General features: G+C 35.7%; 4 protein-coding genes across 4 annotated transcripts in view; 2 read left to right on the plus strand and 2 right to left on the minus strand.

Moving 5' to 3' along the window:
- The window catches only part of Myb (proto-oncogene like protein Myb), a 42,698-nt gene extending 34,189 nt beyond the window's left edge, over positions 1–8,509 (minus strand). Inside the window, exon 1 of the mRNA XM_018538317.1 lies at positions 8,177–8,509. Coding sequence (XP_018393819.1) covers positions 8,177–8,223 — 47 coding nt within the window. The 5' untranslated portion in view covers positions 8,224–8,509. The remainder of the gene's footprint in view (positions 1–8,176) is intronic.
- A 991-nt stretch (positions 8,510–9,500) lies between these two features.
- On the plus strand, positions 9,501–11,809 carry Hus1-like (Hus1-like checkpoint clamp component). Its single transcript, XM_018538338.1, has 3 exons — positions 9,501–9,575; positions 10,735–11,141; positions 11,321–11,809. The coding sequence occupies exons 1-3, from the start codon at positions 9,524–9,526 to the stop codon at positions 11,684–11,686; spliced, it is 825 nt and encodes a 274-aa protein (XP_018393840.1). The 5' UTR covers positions 9,501–9,523; the 3' UTR covers positions 11,687–11,809.
- Positions 11,807–14,283, minus strand: Nup62 (nucleoporin 62). The gene is made up of 5 exons (XM_018538337.1): positions 14,031–14,283; positions 13,629–13,916; positions 12,672–13,026; positions 12,296–12,536; positions 11,807–12,226 (listed from the first exon to the last, which is right to left on the minus strand). The coding sequence occupies exons 1-5, from the start codon at positions 14,083–14,085 to the stop codon at positions 11,864–11,866; spliced, it is 1,302 nt and encodes a 433-aa protein (XP_018393839.1). The 5' UTR covers positions 14,086–14,283; the 3' UTR covers positions 11,807–11,863.
- Positions 14,284–15,916: 1,633 nt separating this feature from the next.
- On the plus strand, positions 15,917–18,609 carry LOC108772854 (uncharacterized). The gene is made up of 4 exons (XM_018538492.1): positions 15,917–16,341; positions 16,488–16,836; positions 16,951–17,200; positions 17,606–18,609. The coding sequence occupies exons 1-4, from the start codon at positions 15,974–15,976 to the stop codon at positions 18,130–18,132; spliced, it is 1,494 nt and encodes a 497-aa protein (XP_018393994.1). The 5' UTR covers positions 15,917–15,973; the 3' UTR covers positions 18,133–18,609.
- The last annotated feature ends 921 nt before the right edge of the window (positions 18,610–19,530 follow it).

Below are 19,530 nucleotides of genomic sequence, written 5' to 3' on the forward strand. Positions count from 1 at the left end.
CAATTTTTAAAGTGAATATATCTCGGAAACCGTTGGTCCAATCGCTTTGAGCCCTGATACTTTTCGACAGAACTCGCCGAGAACTATCCAGAATTCCGAACAGAACTGCTCGGTACTCCCAAAAAATTTTTGATCAAAAATTTTTTTCCAAGTCCCACGTCGGAAAATTTTTTAGGAGTACCGAGTAGTTCTGTTCGGTGTTCTGGACAGTTCTCAGCGAGTTCTGTCGAAAAGTATCAGGGCTCAAAGCGATTGGACCAATGGTTTCCGAGATATACTCTAAAAATTGTTGATCTTCTGACAAATGTCGCTGTATCTTGCAAACCGTTGGTCCAATCGCTTTTTCACCTTACAGTTTTCGATAGAACTCGTCGAGAACTATAAGAAACACAACTCAGAACTATTCGGTACTCTCAAAAAAAAGATTTCTACTTATGCAAAAATTTCTACTATTTTTTTTAAACTTTCAAAAATGTTTTTTATGTATCAAGTACTCTAGGTATTCACAAAATAGTTCTGTTAAGCTGATCAGAACTATGCAACCTTGAATTTCGATAAAAAGTTAGCACCCCATTTTTAAAAAATGTAAAAAAAATGTTTATTGAGCGGAACTCTTGTTATTAACTATAGGGAACTCTTCGTCTCGTTAAAAGGAAGTGGGAACTCTAATCAGAACTCCTGAGTACTATAGTTGGGGTGCTAACTTAACATACCTTCCAAAAAGACCTACATTGCAAACAGAGAGGGAGTAAAAATATGCAGATGATAGATCAAAGTTAGAAGTTGATGTGGAGACTATTCGTTCACATTTTCCCGCGACTTCCTTTCACCACAGTGTCGAGAATGATCAACGTTGCAACGTTCTCGACAATGTGGTAGAAGACCACATACATTTCTCTTACAAGTATAATAGAACACAAATTCAACACAAAATCAGGAAAGATATACGAAACATGTAAATTCAACTCACGTGTGAACTCACATGCTTCGTACATCTTTCTTGATTGCGTTGAATTTGTGTATCACACAGGGAAATGTTTCGTACGTATAACCATTTATTTTATTGACGTGTGACTAACAAAAACTTTCTTACTTCTTTATTAAAATAAAAATTCGTGCTCTGCTCTGATCAGAATTTGATTCTAATCCAGTTTTGATTACGACACTTTTTTGCCTTTTATTTAAAAGAAAAAAAAAGTCAAAAAGTTTTTGTTAGTCACGTATATCAAATGGTTATATACGTATAACCAAAACATTTCTCTCGGCGTATATCAGATCGGTCACAGCGCATTAAAGACCTACATGTGAAGCAAAGCGCGGCGCATCGTGTCGCGTTGCCGGGTGTCGATCTCTGCTCCGCTCTTGAACACACCGTCACACACCGTGTGCTGAATAGCGGCGCATCCGCGCGACGACGCGACGGGTGAAAGAGACGGGGCCGACCAAACTGGGAGGGTTCGTCGCCGCTTGTCCGCCTCTGTTCCTGTGAACGGGGCAGCTGTCTCTCGTTTGTTTCCACGCGCGCGCGCACGAGATGACCATCAACATCGTCGACGAGAGGTCAATCTCACCGAGCATTCCTGCGTGGACCTCCAATGAAAGTCGTTTTCTATAATACTAGGCACAATTTTATCAATCTGTCCCTTACAGACGACATTTTATTTTTGTTATATAAAAATTTTATCGCGATAAAATGTTTGGTAGATACGATTTCCAGATACAAATCATGATCTATTAAATTATCTTGGTATTAATTTGAAACTCAGAGAAAATACGAGGGCAATCGTTATTCGACTAAAATTCTTCCGCATGTTTCTAACCGGTTTCTAACTACATTTATCCAGTTTTAAATTAATTCGTGACTATGGCTGCAATCTTAATGCTATAAATACTTTGAAGCATTTTTTAATTAGTAAATTATTAAAAAGCTTTCTTCCAATTGATCAATCAAACGCTTTACAGCATTTGCAGCGCCAAGTGGATCGCACGTTATATTATATAATTATTTTGTAGACATCCTCTTAACATTTATAAATATCTCTTTATTAATTTCTTATATTTATAGTTGATTAGTTTATTTTCTTGTGAATAAGATAGAAACGCAAATCTACATATACTCGCGTATCTCGACGCTAACAAAGATTTTTTTTTGTAAGACAAACGCAGGAACGTCTTCTTATTATTTAATATTAGATTATTAATATTACTTTTATTAGTTTTTTTAATACTTTCTTATTTAATAAAAAATTAAATTGCTTGTCAATTTAATAAATGATACTCTTTCTGCCCATGATTGTATATTTCAAGATTGAAAGATTTCAACGCGCGGTTTGCAGAATCAGATATGTATATCAACTTACTGAAATATTCAAACACTAAAATCTTCGAGAATATAGGATTTCTCTTACATAATCAGAATTATTCTCATTGATATCCAAATTTATATCATAATTGCTTTTTGTATAATCGATTAAAATCATATTAAAGCATATAGAGATGTGCGTGAAGTTAGCACCGCCATTTTGAAAAAAAAAATAAAATAAAATTTGTGCTGAATTGTGCTAGATTTGTGCTACATTGTGCCGCAAGAATTAATGACATAACTCAAAAAACAAAGCGTTAAATTGAAAAAAATGTTTTTTTCGCCAGCACCGCCATTTTGTTTAATCGGCAAAATAAACATTGTGCTGAGTTGTGCTCGATTTGTGCTACGGTAGCACAACTCAGATATACAGTATCGATCACATGGAAGCACTACAAACTCGATTTATGGGCAAAAAACCGAACACGGAGGTAAAAACTATTTTTAGTCATAACTTTTGGTGTTATGAAAGAACGGCTGAAATCTTTGCGGCACAATGTAGCACAAATCGAGCACAACTCAGCACAATGTTTATTTTGCCGATTAAACAAAATGGCGGTGCTGGCGAAAAAAACGTTTTTTTTTTTTCAATTTAACGCTTTGTTTTTTGAGTTATGTCATTAATTCTTGCGGCACAATGTAGCACAAATCTAGCACAATTCAGCACAAATTTTATTTTATTTTTTTTTTTCAAAATGCCGGTGCTAACTTCACGCACATCATATAGAGCCATTTCGGTCAACTCTGATTAGCTTTAATCGACGATTAATTCGATCGGCAGAATAATATACACAATTCATTGTTCTTAGTCTCTCTCTCTCTCTTTCTTCAACATATCAAATATAATTCTATTAAACAATTGGTAGTTTGATAATAGTATTACTTAACAAAATAGTGCTGATTAAGTTAATCGCGGTCGAGAAATAGAGGCGCGCACGCGGAGACGTTAAATTATATGGTGAAAAGAACAGGAAGATGAGAGAAGAGATCTTCCTACGAATAAATGGCGCGAAACGAGCGTCAAACAGGAAGATGATCAGAGTGAGCGGCGAGAAAAGGGGGACGTGGGAGGTGCAAGAGGCACAGAATACGGAGGGGCGTGTGACCACAAGGAGAGGACTGGCAGGCGATGCACGCGTTGCTATACATACACATTTGTCTGCGTTTGTCCCGGTCTGGCAGTTGCCATGCGAGGCATTAGGAACCGCGGGTTGACGACGTTGACGTCACCCTATCTCCCGGCGGGCAGCTTAATATTGATAAGTGGGACGTGCGTGGCGTTCCGGGATGAAGGGAATCGTTCTGTTTGCAAAGTATGTATCTCGAGACGAACAGATATTTCGGCGCGATGGAAATAAAAGCGTAAGACACCTTTAAGCCCGCGTCACACTATGCGTGATTAAAATTCCGTTTGGAAACTTCAGGCACACGAGTGGCTTAGTGTGTGTTGCCATTCTATTTTTATTGGTCATTAGAGATAAAACGAGGAAAATAATACTCGGGAACTTGGATAAGATTCTCGAACTCATAGTTAGTATGAGAATTGCGCATTAAAGATTGGAACAAATATTAATATAATGAAATAAGACAACGAGCTAATGGGAATTGGTGTTGCAATAATTGCGCTATTATTTCATAAATTATGTATTAAATAACTATAAATATTCTTTCAATAGATGTTTGACTAATCTTTTAGCAATCATCGGTATCAAATTATAAGATTAGCTGAAATGCCTATTGAAAGAATGTTATTTAATACATAATTATTCATCAAATAATAGGGCAATTATTACAGCGCCAATTCCCATTAGTCCGTTATCTTCTTTTATTTTATTAGTTATTTCTTAGGAATTTGTTTCTGTTGTTGATTGTTAGAGATGAGAATTTGACCAGACAGATAATTTTAATTTCAATTGATTTTGTTCTGATTTGCTGAATTCCAATTTTCAATTCGTAATCCTCAATCTCCATTATGTGCTGTGACAAGGGCTTTACATTCATCAAGCATCAAACAGATGGAGATGTAATCGATTTGAAAGCTTGCAGCAAACTATCGTTGGAGATTGAGAATTGCGAATTGTAGATTAGAGTTCAACCAATCAGGACAGATTAATCCCTTCAGATTTGATTTTATTGGAACCATGTTAAAAACTATTTCTTTAAATTCAATTTGTGCATTTTAATAAGTAATTCCTTTCAATAAGTAATACAATAAGTAATTTTAATAAGTAATACATTTCCTTTTAACTATTTTCCCAATATATACATTATTATATACATCAGATCTCAGATGAGATACCGACAGAATTAAATAATTCAATGAATAATGTCTTCAAATTCTATGTACATTACGATAATATATTCAGGATTTGAAGGGGATATTAAAATTAAGATTATGATTAATCAAATTCTAACTTTTAGTGCCTCAATTTTAATTTCAGATAAAGTTACGGGTTCAAAAGTCTATTCTTGAAATATTCAAATTTAATATACTTGTATCCTACATACATTTTTAAAGCTGATCTACAATGTGCTCTTTGCTTCCCGCTTTTTATCACTTTTACCTCTTGCTTTTTCGCCTTTTACCTTGTTTCTTTATTTTCTGTCGCTCGAGAGATAAAAGACAACAAATTTTGAAAGAGACGAGAAACATGATTGTCGATAATATAGTTGTGAAAAAAGGAAAAAGCAAAAGAGAGTATAAAAAGAAACAAGAAGCAAAGAGCACAGCAGATTAGCTTTTACATAGAAATTTGTGCTGTTCTATGTTTCTGTCTATTTTACTTATTGTATTTTGTTTGTACTTTATCAATTTTTATAATAAATGGCACATTCTTCTATTTTCAAATATGATAGTAATAGCACTAACTAACGCCTTACTTTTTGCAAATATATCTCCGTTTTGAAAATTATATATTAACATATACAATAATTATACATTATTTTTAATAGATTACTATTGATACATTTGAATCACTGATCGATAAATATTATATTCAATGCGATGATTAAAATTGAAATGATATTTCTGTGTCAAAACATTTTTCTGGCGAGAAAATTACTCTTCATTTCCTGACATAGCGAAAATATCATGAGAAAACTATTTCAAACTCTCTCGTTCCTCTTGAAAATACTTCAAATTCTATGAAATTTTTATCGTTCGTTCTCACCGTTGCAAAATTGACATTTATCCACACAACGCAGAATACGTTTAATCCTGGTTCTACATTAGTCGTAAGTCAATCGCAAAGTATTGCAACAGCCAAATTGAAACGTCAAATTTGAAATTGACGTTTCAATTGTTAACTTAACAAGCTTGCGATCGACTTGCGACTAATATAGACTTAAGATAAGGGTGATTTCGGACGAGAAATCCGATTAATTTAATCGGCACTTATCAAACAATAATTATACAGTTTTATTAAAAACATACTTTGAGAGAAAACGTTTTGATATTTGTATAATTATAATTATGTATTACTTCAAATTATAACAATTTCAATCACTTTTATATAGTAATAATAACTATAATTATTTATATAATTATAATTAAAAATGCAAACAATTTCTCTCTCATAAACGGAATGATTAATTTCTTGTTTATCATATAAAAAATAACAAATCAGAAAGAACGCGAATTATATTTTGATTTTGGCAATGGAATCAGATACTTGTCGATAATTAATTTAAGTTACTCGGTGTTTGAACAAAATGATCTCCTCTTCAATCAATAAATTTATCAATCCTAATTTTTTCAATTTCTCAATTTTATTTTGGAGGAGAAAGACGATCCTTTTTGTATCGGTGCTTCATGCAAGAAGTTATTCTATACTTCTCTCGGTTATCGGATACAAGAATGAGAAAGACGAAACCGATGTGGACGGATAAAATAAAAATAAATGTCAGTGAAGAGCAAACGAGATCGGAAATAGTACCTTGTGTCTTTAAAATTTAAAAAGCAATATATAAATGAAATAACATACATGAATTATAATAATAACAATACAAATTCAGAGCAAATCTTGATGACAGTTCATATAAACTATCAAAACTAGATATTTGGTTTGACCTGTGATTAATACGATGACCATATGTCCTTTATTGTAAAGGACAATCCTGTATTCAGTATATTTCACGTAGCTGTCCTTTAGATTTATTTATTTTTCAACATTCAGTTTTGTTTCTTATTTTAATAATATTACAGAAATCCTTTCCAATTCGCATTCCAATGTTTAGTGTCGCACTAATGAGCGAATGTTTACGAAAACAATTGATAAATTCAGTTTTACGCAAGGCAATAAAGCCCAAGCAAAACAACAAAGTCCCAATAACATCGAAATGATTTATGATTGATTGAAAAGTGACTTTCAATAATTATACACAGCTATTTTGCCATCATTTCGATATGCTTTACTTGGAAGTTATCTCAGATATATCATGCAAGAAAATTTCAGAAATTAATGCGCCTTCTGACCGTCACAAACTATGTAGTTTGAGGATATTTAAAAATAAGTAAGTCTTAAAACTTTAAAGTTTGTTTTCAATTTTCTCTAAGGAAATGTTGACATCGTAGTGATTAACAAAATTTATATAAGAATACTAAATAAAAAATATGCGCTATATAATTTTATAAAAAATTGTTTCGAAAATACTTTTAAAAACATTTATTTGCCGAGTTGTAACGAAACGTTAAACCAAATATATGAATGAATCCAATTAACAGATCGAAAACACTCAATTGCATCGATAAAAAAAAAGAATGCCTATTTCCCTCGGAATAAAATTGAGCTAAGAAATCTAAGGGGGGGATGACGTTAAGATTGACAAATTAAAATTTTTTAAAGCGACTGACCGAACTCCAATTAACTTCAAACGCTATAAATTGCAAAAAAAAATAAATAAAATTTGACAAAACCCCCAATCGTCCTACATACCTCGCTTGATAAACATAAACTTAAAAAACTCATTTTCGCGTGCAGATACGAATGTAAATAAAAAAAAGGCACAAATTGACAGACGCGATGCGTTCGAAAACGCTTTGTACGGGAAGATCGAGAATCGGCGAGGACATCGTCCGTTCGGCCGCAGGAAACAAATGACACGTAACGATAATCGCATAGTGGAACAATAATAATAGGTACCTCAGAGGTACGATATTCGACGAGCGATATCTCGAATTCACCTTGACGAGGAGCGCGGAGATGTTGTTGTCGCTCCCAAAGTCTCCTTCGTGCCTCACGACACGCAGCAAAATAGATGAAACAAAATCGACCCGCCTGTGGAGACGTGTACCTGCAGGATGCGCGCCAAGTTAAAACGTGTGAGAGCGTCTTGCGCGAGGTCTTCGAGGCCGAACGTGTCTGCAGTGACGTGAAAACCTGTATCTTCGTACTTGTCGTGATACAGAAGCATTTTACCTGCGAACGAAAGGCCACACGTCAGGGCCTGCCGGCCGGTCGGTCGCGGGGCCATTGATGCACCGCTGACTTGGCGCGCTCTCGCATGCTCCTTTCCCGCCAAAAACATCGCGTTTAAAAATAAAAGGGGGACAGAGCCAGCAGGCGTGAGGCCGCGATACGCGGAGCCGGCTCGTCCTGGCTCCCGCAGACCTCTCCGAGGAGGCTCCCCTGTTCGTTTTCTCCCACCGTCACGACCGCCGCAAAATGCCCCGAATATAGACTTGTCTAATTTTAAATACGGCACACAGGAGAGGGGGGGAGGGGTGTAGATTGAGAGACGCGTCTAAAACGCGACTCCCATTTCGTGGGTCGCCGCGATACAGAAGGCAACACATTCATCGTGCACAACACTCACCTTTTTATATTCAGAAGCATATTGCCGCATCGTCTCAGGGTGAACATTCGAGTGATAAATGCGTAGTGATTTAAACAATATGGCCGCGCCTCACCACCCTCGGAAGTCTCGAAACAATCGGGACGCGATGCCTCGGCCGAGGGGGAGAGAAATCTTCGTCAGAGCGCGACACTCCCGCGCGAACTCACGCACGCTCACGCACCTGCTCGCAGTGCTCGGCACACCGACACGCTGCGTGACGCTACGTCGCGTTCGCGACGATCAACGCGACCCACCGGCTGACCACGCCGAGTTTTGACAGCCCGATTGCTGCGAGGTTGCGAGGTGTAGCTCGTTTCCAATCCCGCGACGCGCGACGCCGCAAGACGATTATCTTTTATTAGTATACTTCCCGTAGAGTCATCGACGCCGGCGGAGGTCGACCTCGTCGAGTCGGTCATGTAGCTCTGTGGTTCGTTTGTATTCTCGCATTATCGCACGTATCCTTTATTATTATTATTTATATATATGTTTTATGCGAAAGAAATCGATCGATAATACGTTAGAGCGGAGTTCCTATATAACCGACGGTGGCAAAAGAAATTTGTGTTCTATGCCGCAATGCGAAAGGAATAAAGAAATTAGGAATATAGGGAATGATGACGAATTTCAACCTATCAGAAATTGGATACACTGGAATACGCCGTTTCAAATTCACGTTCAGCTGAGAACGTACAGTGAACGTGATGTAAATTTTGTATGTACATATACCGAGACGCTGTGTTTCCTGGGGATCGATTGTGTATTTCGAAATGAGGTAAAAATTACGAGAGTACATTCACTAGAATATTAATAATTTAATTATTCAATATCTAGTGAATTTGCTTCACTTTGGTAATTTTCATCTCGTTTTAAGATACACAACCGATTCCTTTGTGCAATTCAGTACAATCGGTTTACATATTTTTTCAGTATTAATAAATAATTCGATTCTTTTTTAACATTATGAGGTTATTGTGACAACAAAGAGTATTTAATTAAAAAAGTTAAATCATTTATGTAGTAAATTGATTTGTATTCAATTGCACTCAATTGTCTACCAGTGCTGCACTAATTTTCCCAGTAGAAAACGCATTTTCAGCGCTGAGAGTAAATTGAAACACACTTTATTAATTGTAATAAAAAATGTGAAACAATTATCGAAGTCATACCACAGAAAAGATTGGCAAACAAACGAAATCCCATGTCATCTGGTGACACGTGACAATAGTCGCACACGACCGGCTAGTTTTTCGCGCCAATTTTGCATTCTCTTGATTTTTTTGACATTTGTAATAACATAAGTGTCAATGATAAACTTGATTAAAAATGAAGTTCAAAGGCAGAATGACAGACGCAGGTGCCATGCGGGATTTTACACGTAAAGTTTAAATTTGGTGTTTCTAACCTCGTCGTAGATTCAGGGTTGTGACGTTCTTCCAAGATTATACTTGCATGAAATATTTATATATTGTTTACGTTAAATTTACATAAATTTTCTTATATAAGCAATGTAAAATATGTTATCCCAACTGAGGTAATACTTTTCGTAACAAGAATTCTTCAAATAAAAATCTTCAAATAAAGGATCTTAAATTTGAAATGATTATTAGTATTTTAGTTTGAGATTGTGTTGCAAGTCCAAAAGTAATCTTAAATTGTACTTAAAATAAGTTATATATAGAGTTATTATTCCAACACATTTCATTTTGACTATAGTGATACTTTCTCGAGAAAACTTGTGATAAATATGTAAATGATTATAAATTGGATAATACAATATAGGAAGAAATTAAATTAAGTTTTATGATTATTAATATATCTGATATTAATATTGATAAATAAAAATATATAATCAAAATAGAAAGTTTAATGCAGTCCATTACAATGACAAAAACATGGACTTCAAGAACGTAATCCACAAATTGCTTACATAGACAACACGTAAAACATAATTTACATTATATATATGTAGATGTAAATTATTATATTTAACATGTAAATGCACAACTCTGCTAAAGATTGATCTATAATCTCTTTTGCTTCTTGTTTCTTACCATTTACCTTTTATCTTTTTTCCTCTTTGTGATTGTATCATTAATAATCTTTATTATTATGTCTTTTGTCTCTTCCAAAGTTTGTCATCCTTCTTTACGACCATTTCATTAACAATCCTATTTCTTTTTACATATTTCTTGATTAAGTACTTTAACTTTTATCTCGGCCACAGAAAACAAAAAATCTTAGTGAGAGACTAAAGACAAGAAATAAAAAGCAAGAAACGAGAAACCAAGAGTACATTGTAGATCAGCAGGCCTATTCTGTAACTCTTAACGCACGTTTCATTATCGTTATAAGTTATAACGCTGCTGCACAACTTTTCTAGTAAAGAATGATAAAACGCATAGTAAAAAAACTGCGCAGTGATGCTATAATGATAATGAAATTTGCGTTAAGAGTTACAGAATAAGCCTGCAGATTTTAATATTAACGATATTTTGAAATCTTATTGGTTAATAAACATCTTTTGTATTCTTTAGATATTGTTAGTACTATATCCCGAATGGCAAAGTATTGCGTGTTGCAATTGACACCGACCGAATTGTGCTTTAATGTCGGTGATGAGCATATACCTGTGCTCTGGGCGGTGATCTTGCCACAACACTTTTTCGCGGAGTACATTATGAGCGGCGTGACCGAACAGGAGAATAAGATCTACTTAGAGTTTGACGCCTCTATGTTTGCCAGAAGCTTGAATAGCCTGAGGGCAATGGCGAAGAGTGTGAAGATTAAATTGACGAACAGGCGACAACCCTGTCTGACGTTTGAAATTGACCTGACCTCCCTGTCTGTTGACGCACGACAATGTATACATGATGTGCCCGTGAAGCTCATACCTCGTAGGGATTGGCCGGAACACAAGATGCCAGATATTCCTGAGTTTGATGTAGGTAGAATATTTATGCTTTTTAGCTGAACTTCTTGCATGGTTCAGCTTCTTTTCTTTTCAAGGAAAAGAAAAAAAATGAACTCTCTGCAAAAAATTCAACTAAAAAAAAAACATTTTTAATGCAATATTTATAAACCATACGTGATCGAATCGGCAGAAATACAGCCTTATTTCAGATATCGCTGGAAATGCCGCAGTTGAAATATCTGCGGTATATCGCGGATAGAATGAAAAATATAAATTCTCAGCTGACAATGATCGCCAACAAACGTGGTACATTGACAATAACAGTTGATGTGAATTACGCTACTGTATCCACTCATTTTAAAGGACTACAAATTTATGAAGACGAAGAGGAACAAGAGACTGACGATATTTCGGCGACTATTAATATAAAGAAACTCTCTATGTTTTTGGGTTGGGACATTCTTCACCCAGATAGTGTTAAGTGTAATTTATTGCAGGAGAAGATGGTGAAACTAACTTTAGATGTGGGAGATCACGTCAAGATGCATTACTTTATACCAGCTATTGCATCTTGAGCAAAAAAGATTTAGATATATAATAGTATTACTTAACTGTAAAATATATGTATATATTTCTCATAATTCTCATTCATACACCATATTCATTCACACATGTTAAACTTTTCATTAAATAAACTACACACAAAAAATAGTTCTTACAAATTTATATATGTATAAAAAATGAGTTAATGGCTAATTATAAGCTAAATGTAAATTCTGTTCGCTCTCTTGCCTGAAACTCTGATGCATCTGATCTATCTGTTGTATTTTCTGATTCAACAGAGCCGTCTGTTGATCCAGCCATTGTAAACTGTTCATATGCGCGTTTAAAATTTTTCCAATTTGAACGATAGGATCACTGGAGTCTTGAGCACGATTTGCTTCATTTAAATGTTCTATTATTTCCTTCAAATCCTCTGACATGCGTTTTAGCTGAGTATCGAGGTTCTCCGACAAACGATACGTATATTCTCGATCGGAATCCGAGACAGAAAGAGATGCTAGCTCCTTTTCCAGTGGTACTAAACATTCTTGCAGCTCTTTCTGTTGTCCTACCTAAATGATATAATTATTTTAATTTAACTGGATGAAAATTTAGTAATTAATTTTACAAATGTGACTTACAACATAGTCCAATTCGTGCTCCAATTGTTGCTGCTCGATTTTTACTCTTTCAACTTCTTGATTTAACGTTACTATTTTCTCCCCGTTTGTTATCAACAATTTATCCCAGGCATTAACTTGTGTCGCTTGATTCACGAATACTTTCTCTTGTTCCTCCAATTCTAAAGTCCACTTGTTGATAGATTCTTCAAGCTGACAGAAATTAATGGCACCTGGTTGAATACCAGTTGCAGAACTAACACTACAATAAAAGATTTTTACAAAGTTAAAATTGAGTTGTTGTAATAAATAATCAAATTTGTCATTAGTAATGAGAGTAAGAATAAGCTAATTATTTTGAAGATGTGAATTTTGTAATTAACAAAACAATACTTACGTAGTGGTAGTACCCAAGGAAGTGTGAGTTGCAGGTGCTGCTAAACTCGTTGAAACAACAGCGGAAGTTGTTTTGCTCAAAGGAAATCCAGTGGAAGCAGTCGTTGATGTTCCAAAACTAAATCCTGCTGTAGTAGTTGCTGCGAGAGAAAATCCTGTGTTCGAAGTTGTGGTACCTGTTTTCGAGGCATCGAATGAAAGCCCCGGTGTTACAGACGTTGGCGCTGTACTGCTAGGAAGGTTAAAGCTCGGTACGTTTGTTGCCGACGTTGTAGTTGCAATTGTACTTCCAAGACCAAAGCCGCCAGGTCCAGTAGTCATAGTATTTGGAGTACCAAAAGTCAAGCCAGTGGATCCTTAAAGATGTAACATGTGCATAAAACATCTTTCTAATAGAATATACCTCAGAAAAGCACCTTATTCAATCAAGGCGGTTCATTGTGCCTAATAATATTTCTTGTAAATTTATATAATTTTTGGTTTATGCAAACCGTTTTAGCATTTTCCACTCATATATGTTTAATTTCATTGATCATTTTTCACTTAATATTATTGTTTTTTTTAATAGGTTTGTTCTTTAAAAAACTGAAGTACTTATATAAAGTTGGAATGAAAGAAATTTGTGAGAAATATAATTATATGAAATATAAATAACTTAAGAAATATAGTTTGTTTTACTCCAATATATTCATTCAGAACTTTCTTTAAAAAAAAGAACACTATAAATGAATTCTTTCCAGAGATAACAAGCTTCATCATTTTGATCAAAATGACGATAAAATTTAAAACAGTTTTGCAACTGTTGTAAGAATCTTTAATATGATTAGTTTATAAATTTAGATCTGATAAGTAGCTAAGGAGAATTTTGCAACACTTGCAAAGCTGCTTTTTCTACTGAACATAGCCAATACATCAGTCTTGGCTATCTGAGGTTGTTTCATTAGAAAGTAGAGTATACCTGTCATAGGTTTTGCTGTTCCAACACCAAAATTGAAACTTCCCGTTGTAGTTGTCACGATGGGAAACCCCGTGGCCGGAGCTGGCGACACTTTCGCGGCGTCGAACGAAAGTCCCGTTGCCGCGGACATAGGAGTCCCACCACTCCCGCTGCTCGCAAGATTCGTGAAACTCGGTAGACTCGATGCAGTGGATATGGACGTTGTTGTCGCGGTTATCCCGCCACCGAGGCCAAAGCCGGTTCCAGTGACCATGGTGGTCGGAGTGCCAAAAGTCAGACCGGTGAGTCCTTGCAACACGAAAGAAAGCCAATATACATCAAAATACCGGACGCGATTTCTCCGGAGCTAGAGAAAGTACGGAGATGTTTTATTTCTGCTTGGGTTCAGAATGCTCGCTGTACCTGTCGTGGCTTTTGGCGTACCGAAGGACAATCCGGTATTCGGAGGTGTAGCCATCGTGTACTCCGAATCTGTCGCTCTTCCAACTGTATCTCGCCCAATCTCGCCGAGCAACCAAACTTGATGGTTAAATAGGTTAAACCGCGTAAATCCCGAAAGACAAACAGACGTGCGTCGTCGGTGATCGGTCACGTAGTTCCCGAAATGCTCACTTCGCGCTCGTCGGATTGTCTGGGATTGTCAGAAGCATCAAGCCGAGCACCAATCAATCCGACAACGATAAAGCGGCGACCAATCGCGTTGCAGAAAAGCTTCTCCATCTTCGCGTTTGTAGGTATTCTTTATTCGTCTCGAAGAAAGTTTGAACTGTGATGCATGTCTGCTGAACTTCTTGTAAACTACCCTGCACTTTTTTCCTTTTCTTCCATTGGGAAAAAAGGAGGAAAGATGAAAGCGCAAAAAGTTGAACGAAAAGAAACATTTATGTGTATACGACACTGGTGGAACTGGTGTAACTGGTGCAATAAGTTGAAGTGAAACTATTATTTGCCGAAAAAGAATAGGGATTCGTTTTTTATTTCTGCAGAGAAAAGTCGCTCTGATTCTTGCACTAGAATTTTCTTTCTCGCTTTCGTCAAACATGGAACATGTATTGTACGTATTTATTTCACTTTAAGTTCCAAACTCGTACAAGTTCAAGTATGGAAAACATCTCGCATGTCTACTTACCTCCGGCAGCTCCGACTACCACCATCGAAAATTCAAATTATTCAGATACATATATTGTGACGCACTGTGACATCTACTCCGTTTATGCGATACATGCGCAGTATATTTGCCATTGTAATTAAATTATTACGCGCTAATAATGAGAAGCAAATCAGTGAACCCCGTAGTCGGTGTGCACCTCTCCCGCCTCCAAGCGAGGACACCGAGTACCGGGTGCAGTGTGAGCTGTGTGAGGGCGAGTCCGATGAAAATAAGTCGGAACCCACATCGAATCCCACGCAGCGTCCCAAATCCTTATCGTCGTTCGCGGACGCCTCGCGAACGTTCTACGTTCGGATACAAGATATTCATACGCCGCTCGATGCCGTCAGCTCTGCCCGTGCCTATTTACTGGGCATCACAAACAGACCGCATTTGGAAAACCTCTTCGGAATCCTCGAAATTCCGTTTGATCTGACTTGAGACGTCACGCGAGGGTGCTCGAAAAAAACGATCTCTAGAGAACCGACAATATTTACTGCACAGAAGTTCGCGCGGACATTTCGGGTTTAAGATCTAAAATCTGATGATCTGATGCACTACGATCAGAAAATTATATACCGATGATCGTATTTACAGTTTAGACGTCAAAGAGTGATGAAAGGTAAATAATAAATATTGCTCTGTGTTATATTTCTAATGTCCGTTTCCGTTAATGTAGATTAACTTTAATCTTGGTTAACGTAATTTATCGTTTTTTTTTTTTTATTTCTAATAATAAGAATTAGAAAGAAGTGAAGAATAAGTTGAACTAAGATTAAAGTTAATTTTTATTAAGGTAGAAACATATATAAGAAATTAAAAAATGTTCTTTAGATGTACTTTATCACATCTTGTACTTATATATTTGATAATTTTGTTTGCATCTTTCTTTTTAGATATTCTGTGATTTCTTTATTTAATATCAAGCTGAGTGCAATACTTAATTACTAGCAATCTTGGAAGTTTGCTAGTTTATTTGTGCCACTGGTGATGACCTACAAAGATACATTATTTTTTATACAAAAAATAATTTATGAAATATTGAATTTTAATATATCAATATTGAAATGATGGATATTGAATTTTGAGTGAGATCTAGTCAATTTGATTGCTGTTCATCCAATTTTATAAATCGCCCATATAAGTAAAAGATACAGAAATTCTAACAAATATTTCAAACACAATCATAATTATAATGTTGACGTTAATTAGCTTGTATGTGTGTTTTTATTCATTCCAATTTGCGAGCGGCTCAACTCTGGCAATACCTCCTATGTCAGCTCTAGTAATTGCGTTTGAAAGCGTATATGATCTATCATTACTGGCTAATACCTTATCAGATCAAGGGATTGATACAACATTAATAATACCGGCATATGCTGCTAATGAACTTTATGACAGAATGGTCGACGTTCGAGTACTCCAACTGCCTGTTAACGCTGATCAATCAATGTCTGCTGAAAAACGTGCATTAGAAACATGCAGCTTCCTTTACACATCTGAAGATATAGTGATGAAAGTAGAAAAACTTCGGCCTACATTTACAATATTTCCAGCATTAAGGTATATCAATATTAAACTAAATTTATAATTTCATTACAGTATGTTGGAAAGAGATCTAGGCTTCATTAATTTAATGAAATTAATATTTTATATGTATTCTTTTATATATATATATATACAATGTATATTTTTGTAATTTTATTTAGACATGATGGTTGTGTGCTTCCATATGCAAAGCATTTTGGATCAATTCCAATAATCTGGATAAAGAACCCAGATGAGGAACTGTATGTATTTGAATGCACGAGAGTTGCTTTGCCACTGCATACTAGTAGTGGAATTTGGTCGAGAATTTCGACAAGTTTCTCAAGGAGATCCATATTTTCCACTATTAAGAACAATTATTTTATTCCTGTTTTACGAGAAGTAAACCATTTTATACGGGACGTTAATATCGATTTGGAGTATCATTACTCAAATGTTCGACTAGTACTTTGGGGAGGTGATCCAGTATTACGTTCTGATTTTGCATCTTTAACAGAGTTACTCCTAGTGGTTGGTAAAATATTAATTCTTCATTCAATTTATTCTCTTGTTTTTTAACGTTTCAATACTACATCTTTGTAAATTTTTAGAACTGTAATTTAGCATCGATTTAATTGCTTTTAGATCGGTTGTCATCACTGCAGAGGTGCATATCCCTTACATGAGAATTTGCAAAAGTCATTGGTCGAATATAAGATGGGTATTATAGTTGCTCTTTTAGATGCAAAATTTGAGGTAATGTTACAAGGACTAGCAATGAAAATATCTAAAAAGAAGGAAGGTCAGGCTATCTTATGGAAGATGAAGCGCAATACAAACATTACACCGGACAATCTTTTTTTTGAGGATAATGTTGATCGGCAAGACATCATAGGTAAAATATAAATTATACATTTCAAAAGATAATTTTGTAACCATGAGAAAACTAAATATAAAAATTAAATATTTTAATACACGTGTGTAAATTAGTAATCAAATTATAAAGAATACATATACATATTTCATATATAAAATTGATTTTTAAAGATGTAAACTTTTAAATTTTAGTAAATACAATGTGTAGGATTCTCATTGAGGGACCTTTATGTTTTTCTCTTCACGACACAATATATTTCATAGTAAATGAAAACAATGAGTCTAGGGCGTTTACTTGCACACAAGTGAAATACGTGCCTCGCGAATGCAAACTCTTCAAAGCGCCATTGAATTGAATATAATCGCACAAGAAAGGATAATAGCATGGAGGCATTCTCTTAATACTGTTACTTCATTGTTACAGGTTACAGCAGAACCCGAGTGGTGTTGAGTCATTGTACCGATACGGAATTCCTGGAAGCTGCCTTTCACGGGACACCTCTAATATGTCTGCCGAGGGACGCCCAAGAGTCTCGCAACGCGGCTCGCGTGATCGAGTTGGGTTTTGGGCGCTCTGTGAAAATCACGAACGATCTTATCGATTCGGCCGTAGAGCTCACACGAGCATTACAAGAGATCCATGGGACGATGGTTTTCCGTGAAAATGCACGACAGGTCTCTATGGCGATACGCGACAGACTAAATCCACCCTCTGACAAACTCATCTATTGGCTGGGCTATCTCACAAGGACAAAAGACGACACCAAGAAGTTCCATAAGCCAAACAGACAAGCGAGGACACTCAGGGAGGATATTCAATTCTTCGCTGGCCTTCTGGTAGGTGCAGTCATCGGAATTGTCGGTACGATCAGTGTGATCATCGTACGATATCTCGTCAATAGAATCTCCACTAACAAAGTGCAAACAGTGAAAGGACGATACATGCAATGAACATGTTCCGTTAAGGTTCGACTCAATATACGCATGCATGGACATTTCCGAATATATATATATATTTATATAAATGTACGTAGAATACAGGTACATACGAATACAAAGGTTTTACGAACTAGAAGTTATCTCATAGTTAACGAAGAAACAATTTTACTATTACTATTATTATTACGAGAAAACCTTCTCATAATTTGACTGAAAAGACTACGAGTCTAACGAAGTGTGATGTATTATTGTGAAGAAAATAAATTACAGTCTGTCAATACTGAGTTCTGTTTGTCGTCGGCACGAGTGTATCCCTCGTGTGATTACACGTTTATAACGCTAAGTTTTTACAATATACGGACGAATCGCGATATCTACGTTGCTTAAGGCTGTATTCTAAACTAAACAAATAAGAGATAATAGGTATGCAACCTCATGAAATAACGTTAATGATTTATGTCCATATAATATATTCGCACAATATATATGTGTATATATAAGGCGAAATATTTTATTACAGAATTCATCAAATAAGCGTCATCCACTAATTAATTAGGTTTGTGGAGTAATTTTATATTTGCGCAGAAATTTAATAATACATTTCAGATACGTATCTATAACTATATAATACCATAATATACATGTATACATGTTGCATATATAATGGTACTATGTAATGTATTCGAATATTCCTTCCATCGATTTGAGTAAATTATTTTAGCAGATTATTTGAGAAGTTGCAGATTCCTGTTTATAAGACATTGTATAATATTTAATATCTATAGCTATAAAATAATAAAGTATATATATCGAATCTTTCAAAATAATAATTGCGCGATGCGTTATGCTATTACTATTTCAGCCGAAGAAGGTGCGAAATCTCGCGTGCAATTCGTTGTGAGCATCTTAATGTCCGCTGATATTGGGATCAGAAAATTCGTAAATGACTAGATTGTCGGCTTACCTGGCGCGACATACGATAAAGCGATCGTGTGTGTACATACAATATATCCATATATACTATCATCATATTAAATACATATTTAAAAAAATATTGACAGTGAGAGACAAAGTTGCGGATGGGCTAAGAATTATTTCGTGTAGACTGTGAAAACAACGCAACGCAAAAAAATTTTCCTAAACGAAGCCGACGAAACGCTTATGTGTATATACAACGACGATTACGGACGTAGAGTCTAGAAAAAACAGTGAGACGATATTTACATTCATTGGCAGTATTGTTCCCGATTCGTACGAGTCAAGGGCGTGGAGATCTCGAGGCGGATTCGAGTCTCGCTCGTTCTCGTACCCGGCGTGACGCGACTTCTCACTACGTTGCTCTTCAATTAGACGAAAGGGAAGATTCTACGCTAGAGAGCATCAATATACAGTGTGAGATATCTATACGAG

This window comes from Cyphomyrmex costatus, unplaced genomic scaffold (assembly GCF_001594065.2).
Source record: "Cyphomyrmex costatus isolate MS0001 unplaced genomic scaffold, Ccosl1.0 scaffold193, whole genome shotgun sequence".
NCBI lineage: Eukaryota > Metazoa > Arthropoda > Insecta > Hymenoptera > Formicidae > Cyphomyrmex > Cyphomyrmex costatus.